The sequence below is a fragment of the Arachis ipaensis genome, chromosome B3, assembly GCF_059453495.1.
Source record: "Arachis ipaensis isolate K30076 ecotype BB chromosome B3, ASM5945349v1, whole genome shotgun sequence".
Taxonomy (NCBI): domain Eukaryota; kingdom Viridiplantae; phylum Streptophyta; class Magnoliopsida; order Fabales; family Fabaceae; genus Arachis; species Arachis ipaensis.
Genome location: NC_142438.1, coordinates 27,259,095 through 27,267,423, shown reverse-complemented (window position 1 = coordinate 27,267,423; position 8,329 = coordinate 27,259,095). Strand labels below are relative to the sequence as shown.

General features: G+C 28.1%; 2 protein-coding genes across 2 annotated transcripts; both read right to left on the bottom strand.

Annotated features, from left to right (window-relative positions):
- Nucleotides 1-1,499: 1,499 nt before the first annotated feature.
- Nucleotides 1,500-2,045, bottom strand: LOC148570129 (uncharacterized). The gene has a single exon (XM_088506859.1). It carries the CDS (start codon nt 2,043-2,045, stop codon nt 1,500-1,502), a length of 546 nt encoding a protein of 181 aa, XP_088362985.1.
- A 520-nt stretch (nt 2,046-2,565) lies between these two features.
- On the bottom strand, nt 2,566-4,322 carry LOC148570128 (uncharacterized). Its single transcript, XM_088506858.1, has 3 exons — nt 3,842-4,322; nt 2,889-3,163; nt 2,566-2,817 (listed from the first exon to the last, which is right to left on the bottom strand). Exons 1-3 carry the CDS (start codon nt 4,320-4,322, stop codon nt 2,566-2,568), a joined length of 1,008 nt encoding a protein of 335 aa, XP_088362984.1.
- Between the last annotated feature and the right edge of the window lie 4,007 nt (nt 4,323-8,329).

Sequence of the window (8,329 nt, the reverse complement as noted above, 5' to 3'; positions counted from 1 at the left end):
TAAAATAAGGAATTATAAAATAAAAAATTTTATTCACTCACCTCAATTTTGGAATCAAAATCATACTTATTTCCTAAATGACATAAGATAAGAAAGACTCTTTTACGAACTAATTGATTATTATAATAAAAAATTGATTGGATTTACTGCAACTGTGAAGATCGTATAAGATGAATAAAAATTAGATATTGAGGAGATGGATAAAGAATGAAGAAAAATTAGATATTAAGGAGATGGATAAACTATGAACAAAAACGATGATTGTTAATTATTTAGAGTACTGAATTTGATATTTAATTATGTAGAGCACTAGATTTGTCATTTATTAATTTTTTTTAAAGTATATTGCAAAAACTTAAAAATTAATTAATTTAATATTATTAGTTTAGCATATAGCAAAAGATTATTTGATTGACATTCAAAGGACAAAAAAAACATGCACATACCAATAATAGAATGAACAAACTCCATATAACATTAAAATATGACAAGAACTTTGTTAATAAATTTTAATTTTTTAAATAATTTAACAATCCAATAAATATCTAAATATATATTTTTTATTATTTTAACATTCATGATTATTTTCTTCTCTTTTTTTATCTCATGGAGCATGTAAGTTTTAATTTATTATTTTTCTTATATATCTTTTATTTTTTGAATTATTTTATTTTATTAGGTATTTTAATTTATTTTATTTTATTTTTTTTACTTTAAAAATTTTAGGGTCTAAAAATCTCCTGTTTAAACGATTCCAACCATATGATTAAAAAATGGTTCAAGAGAATAGATTTGAATGTGGAAAATTCAATATTTATTAATGGATAACTATTAGAAGAAAAAAATTATTGCATAAATAACAGAAATGAATTGATAATATATAGGCTAATTTAGACAACTAAAAGAAAGTAAATTAAGTAACAAAAATAAGATATAGAATTTTATTTTTTATTATATGGTACAACAATAATATATAATATAATAAACCATAATGTTCTCATATATAAGAACGTGAAACTTAATATTACTATTTTATATTATTATAGATTTTTATCTTTAAAAAAAACTACTATCATTTAATTTTAAATTTTTAGAATAAATAAAAAGACGTAACATCTTATACACTAGATAATTTAAAATATACTTATTATATAAGAAATTAAAATATTCTTACCTAAAAAAATTAAAAATATTCTTACATAAAAAAATTTCATAACAAAATTGAGTTTGGAGAGAGAGAAGAGAGAGAGATGAAATTTTCTAACTAACTAGTGTATGACCCCGTGCTCAGCACGAAAAAATTTATAAAAGTAAAAAAAATTATATGCTTCGATATTTAAAACAAAAGTATAAAATAATTATTATTTTAAGAAATTTATAAAATTATTATCAAAATCAAAGTTTAACTTAAAAAAAGTGAATAATAATTATTTTATATTTTTTAAGGTAAAATAAATATACACTGATACAGAATTTAAAATAAAATTAAAATATTTACATTAGAATACTATTTTTTCAAAGACTTCTCTATAAACAACATTGATGGTTGAATTTGCAGACATTTCTATGTGATTCATAAGTAAAACTTTTAAATCTCTCTTAGTCTTAACTCCTGAAAGTGCCACATATAGTTGGCCATGTGTAAAAACTGGTTTGGGCAAGTACAATCCAACATGAGATAAAGTTTGTCCCTGAGACTTATTAATTGTCATGGCAAACGATACTATTATGGGAAACTGTCTTCGTTGGAATCTAACTGGGACGGTTTCATTTGTTGGTACCATATTCATTCTTGGAATCAAAGCAATATGACTAACATTGTTACCCGTTAAAACTTCACGTTCTATGACATGATTTCCAAGCTTCCTAACTTGTAGCCTTATACCATTACAAAGACCACTGGATTGGTCAATATTCCTCAGTAACATCACCGGAACACCAACCTTGAGTATTAATTTATGTGGAGGCAAAACAGAGCAATTTATGCTATTCAGTAATTCAGGACCATAGAGATCTAGTTGACTCTCCATATTCCCTTCATCCATACAAATGGAATCCGAACTAAGATATAATTTTCCCCTCCAGAAATGATAGCCATCAGATGGTTGTTGACCTCTTCAACGATGTCTAGTGTGGGAGCCAGTATAGTTCTTGCTTTGAAAAAATCCTTTGCGGACATGTTTTTCAAAATATTTGGATAAGAAAAATGAACCAACTCATCAAATGCCTGGTCCGAAGAAGGAATAACAATATCTCCTAAAAGACATATCTCAAATTCACCATCCATATTGTCACCTATTAGACCATCACCAACTTTCAATAACCACTCACTAAATTGCTCTGTCTCATCTTAATCTGAAGCAGTCGTCCCTACAGAGAGTCTCATATTTTTTGTTAGTTTGAGCACCTGACAAAACTTCCAAAGGTAAGACGAATTCATGGTTGAATGAACGATATCTTGTCTCAATCCTCGTGGAATGACAGGAAAAATTTGTCTAAAGTCTCCACCTAGTACAACCACTTTTCCTCCAAAGGGCAAATCTTTGCTATATGTTGGAGAACACCTCATGTCACCCAAGCATTATCAAGCGCTTCATAGCAGTACCTACTAACTATTGGAGCCTCATCCCAAATTATAAGTTTGGCTTTCAACAGCAACATTGCTTGAGGGAAATCAGGTTTGATGTTACATACAGAATTCTCAGTTATATTCAGCAGTATTTTGAACCTTGAATATGCAGTTCTTCCATTGGAAAGAAGTAAAGATGCAATACCACTCGAAGCAACGTTTAACACTATATCACCCCTTGAGCGAATCTTAGCAAACATAAGGTTCCAGAGAAATATTTTTTCAGTACCCCCATGACCATACACAAAGAAAAAAAAACCCCTTCATCACAATAGATAGCTGTAACAATTTTATCGAATGCATATCTCTGCTCAGGTGTTGCGATGGCTAACATGTCTGAGGTATTTTTCTTTAAATCATCCCTGTTAAAGTTTATCTCTTCCCTAATAACCCTTTCGGTTAACAAAGAACTATCAACTTCAGTTGCTAAAGGCATAGGAGGATAGTCTTTCAAGGTTTTACCATAGAAATGTAAGATCTTGTCTATATCCATTAAGCACAACTGCTTAATCTCATCATCTGACATTGTTAACTCTGCATATTATACGATACTGTAAAAATTCAATCAAACTAAAAATGATCAATAAGGAAGAACTTTTATCATTGTAATTACTAAAAACTCACCCCTCATGTTCATCACGGCTCTCTGTCGATACAAAATATCATTTGAGAGTTCATACCAACATCTATCCCAGACATGTTCTGGTCTTGAGATATTGTTGGATGTTAATAGAATGACAAATAACCTCCTAACATATAATCCTGAGGCCCATGAATTCTTTGTCATCTTGCAAGAGTCCAAGGGCGAAGCATGCATCTCTATACATAGCATAAATTGTTCCTCCTACTATTCTTATATCTCGAAAACTCATACATCCTCTTTGAGTATTCAAGAGAAGTCGTTGGTAATATTCTTCAGTATTTGCTGCAAAAAACTTGGTTAAAATCCCACTTTTAAGTTGTTAAATGGATTAAGCTACACTATTTTAATTATTATGTAGCTACACATCCGCATAAGAATAATTTTCCTAAAAAATATAGAAAAATAAAAAATTGTATAATCTACAGATTATAACTGTTGAAAGTTATTTGAACATTTATTTTCTAGTGTAGATAAATTGAATAAAATGGACGTGCGGTACAGGCTGTTAAGATTTTAAATTTAAATCATTAAATAAGTAAGATCAAAATTGAATATAAACTCGTCATTACCTGCAGGTACATGAGTCAGCCTTCCAATTGTGAAGCCTTTCTTTCGAGGAAACCACTTTGAAGAATCGTCCTTCCAAAAAAACTTGGTTGGAAACTCAGCATAAGTCAGACTTCGAGCATAGAGATATGACATGTTCGCCGCCATCCATCCCAAAAATATGGACTTATGAAATATTGCTCTTTCGACGATATCATTCACATTAGAAGTTTCACCATAAACCACATGTTGCTCATCCTCCAAATGGAATGAAAGTCTAATCACAAATGGTTCTTTCTCTTGGATTTTGTATCCAAATAGACGCCAGACTGCCTCACATGCCGAAATGTACCTACAATCGTAGTAATTCCTAATTTCGTCAACAACTTGTGTGGCTTCTGACGGATCACCAGCATTGTATAGAGTAGCTGTTACGCGGTCATTACCCTTGTGTACATACTTAAACAGATACTTAATAGAACTTGTTTGGCATGTGTATTCCATATTTACGTGGCACCCGAACTTGAGCAACAATTCTGGATTTTACGGAACAACGAACTTATTGTCTAGTACACATTCCATTTTCTTCACTGTTCGACCGTTATCAGTACGCCTATATTTGGGAAATCCGGCCTCATCAATGAGTGTTCGCTATCTAAACTCTTTAGGATAGAACTTTGAACAGGATCCATTCTTCATGCAAGGTGAATTCTTGTTGTACGGACCACATGGACCATGTACCATGTAATTTTGAACTGCTCCATGTAGATTTGGCCTTTCATTTTCATCAGGAATCTCAGCTGTTATATGTTTGTCTATATCATATGGTGTTTGTGGCTTGAACTCGTTACTCATGAATAAAAGGATATGTGCATGCAGAAGCCCTCTCTTTTGAAACTCTACAGTGCAAACGTCTGAAAATTGAAAAACACAAATGAGCAAAGCATTACAACATAAGATTTTAATAAAACGTTGCATAAACACAGACTTACATCCCAAAATTTTGCCAAAGATTTTTTCCTCTTTTAGGTCATCAAGCAAACCATCAAGCTTGATCTTGAAAACTTGACACAATATATCAGGACGGTCTTCTGCCTTCAATCCAATGAAAGTCACTTCTCTTTTTATCTCATCTCATTCAGGGTTACAGGTCATGGTTATAAAATAGCTAGGATATCCTGCATATCTGCAAATTGCAAATGCATCTTTACAATTATTCATCATATACCTAGGTCCACTGATAAAAGTACTGGGAAGAATGATTCTTTTGCCAAGCCTTGCAGCATCTACATCCCCGTTTATAAGACTTTCATGCAGACATTTATATTTATCAACCATCAACTGTAATTGTTTACACCTAAAGAATTTCAAGACGTACAGAATAAAAAGGGTATGAGAATAAGATTTGATATATAGCACTAATTTTTTGTTTCTTAATTTAATCTGATATAATTCCCAAAAAGTTTGTTAACAGTTGCATACCTTCAATATGACCAAAGGATGTGTTGATCGCAGCAAGCCATTTATCTCTTTCACCCTGCATCCGTTCTATAAGCATTCTCTTTTTATGATCCTCAGTCAATTGCTTCATGCGCTTAACCTTCAGCCTCTACTATTGCTTTAACTATAATAGTTTCTTCTTCTATCTCAACACGCTCTCTCTCATTCTGACGATGCGGCGGCTGCGGGCTCGCGATTTGGGGAGCTAGGATTCTTCTTTCAATTTCAAAATTTCACGTCAATTTCAAAGAGAAGAGGAGAGGAGTGTGGGAGTGGGAATGGGTTACGGGCTTAAGCCGTTGGGGATTCAGTTTTTTTTTTAAGTCAAAACGGCACCGTTTGGAGGAGTTATTAACAAACTGGAAACCCTTTAAAAAAACTGACCAGTTCTAACGGTTCACTGATTAATCACATATACGACCGATTTTATAATCAATTTTTTTGTCAGACGGTCTACTCATAACATCTGTTAAGCCATTTTTAAATTTTATAAAATTATTTATAATAATTACAAAAAGTGCTCATAATAAAAAATTTTAAAATTTTATAAAAATATTTTATTTAAAATTGTTAGTAAAATCTTGGTTGTACTCTGTTTCAAAATAAATAATTATAATGATATTAGTATTTTATACAACAACCCATACAAAGAAAATTCAAATTTCATACAATATTTTTTCATTCATTTTTAATAGCTCATAAATACAAAAAAATATTGTACAGAATTAAAATTATTTTTGTATTAATTTTTATATAAAATACCCATAACATTATAATTATTCAGAAGTTGCATATAATTCGAACTTTATGAATTCAATTTACTACGTATTTGTCTAAATAGAATTTATTCAATTCGATTTATATAGAAATTCAAATTCAATTTATTTAATTTATTTTTGTATGTGGTATGATTTAATTGAAAGAGCAACAATTTATAATTTTATCTAGCATCAATAAATGTAAATTATGATTTGATTCTTCTATAATTTTATCTAGCATCAATAAAATTTCACTATCACTGGTTTTAAAAAAAAATTAAAATCTAAAACGATGGTTAAAAATAAATAAAGAGGATAGATTTAATTCTTCTATAATTATATGCATTTTTTTTATTTGCATTTTTATCACAATCCACAAGTTCTATGTTTTATAAATTAACGTTAATTCATATATAGTATATAAATAAATTTAATTAGAATAAATAACAATTTATTTATTTTATTTTAAACTTTATAAATGAAAAGACTAATTCACTAATATAACAAATTATAATTAATGTAATATAATTAATTAAGTAATATAAATTATAATAAATTATATTAATTATATTAATATTTAAATATCTAATCAAACCAATTAGTTGATATAATTAAGTCAGTGCAATAAATTGTATTGAATGAGTTAAAACAATTAAATCCGGAAACACTCTCCGAAGTATGCCACGTCGGCTTCATCATTAAGTGCAGACATCCGATTTTTATATAATAGAATAGATTATAAAAAGATGAGTACTAGGGGCCCAACACTTTTGTTAAATTTTAGCCAGCACTTAACCATCAAAAGGAAATTGAATGATTCTACACTATTAGATGCAATTTCACACCATTAAAAACATCATTAATGACTAAAAATCACAAAATCTGCTACCCCTAGACTTTCTCTTATAAAAAACAGAATCATCAACCTATTAAATTTGAGTAATATCAAATGAGGATTAAAAAAGAAACTAGAATGATAAATCTAAAAGTTTTTTGTTTCTTTTTATGTAGTGTTTCACTTTAAATAATTATTTTTTATAAATAATATTCAAATGATAAACAAAATAGTAAGAAGGTTCACATCAGATTATGAAAATTCATCTCACCTTTATAATACGATGACATTATTTCAAAACATGCAAAATAAAATAATAAAGTACGTTTTAATTAATGTGTACAATGAAGTAAACATGAAACTTATATAATTGTAGTCAAATGTGGATAACAATGATTGTCTTTTATCCAAAGTACTATATTAAACTGCCACTTCAATTTATAATTATTAGTTAAAAAACTTACAATGATGTATTATTTTTTAATATTTAGTTAAAAATAAGAGTAAAGTATATTTTTTGTCCCTAAAGTTTAATAAAAGTTTCAAAAATACCCTTAAGTTTTATTTTGTTTTAATTTTGTCCCAAAAGTTTTCAATTTGCATCAAATATACCCTTGACGGCTAAATTTAAAAAAAAAATTAAGACCAATCTAACAATAATACATGAAAATTATGCTTGATTTGCTTGTATTGAGGGTTGTTCTTATGAAATTGTTGTTAAATTGGTTTTAAATTTTTTGAAAAATTAGCCATCAGGGGTATATTTGATGCAAATCAAAAACTTTTGGGACAAAATTGAAACAAAATAAAACTTAGGGGTAATTTTAAAACTTTTGTAAAACTTCAGGGACAAAAAATATACTTTACCCTAAAAATAATATATTTTGATATCATTTTTTAGAATTATTGACATCAAATTTTGATAATATAGTAAATATTTTGAATATTTTTTGTCTTAAATTTTTTTTTAATAGAACAAAATAAGACAATTAATACGCATATCAAGAAAAAAATTATAATTTTTATACATTTAGATACTGAAAAGACACAAAAATAAATTCTTTTAGCAAAACTTTAACAACTCATAAAGTTAATAGAATAGTTGGTTATAAATCAAAGTGATAGATAAAATTAAAAGTTGTGATAATGATATTTGGTGATAATTAATAACCATCGGATGAAGAGAAAGTGGAAAGAGAAGAAGGCAAGATCGAAAGGAAAAAAATGCAATATCACAGTGGAGTTAAGACAATAATAAAGATATAATTTAATAATTTAAAAAATAATAAAATTAAAGATAATTTTAAAAATTAAATAATAAAATTAAAAAAATATTTTTATCAATTAAAATTATACATAAAAATAAAAAATATTTTAAATATTATTTTTTATCTCTGATTTAAATTAAATACTGTTAA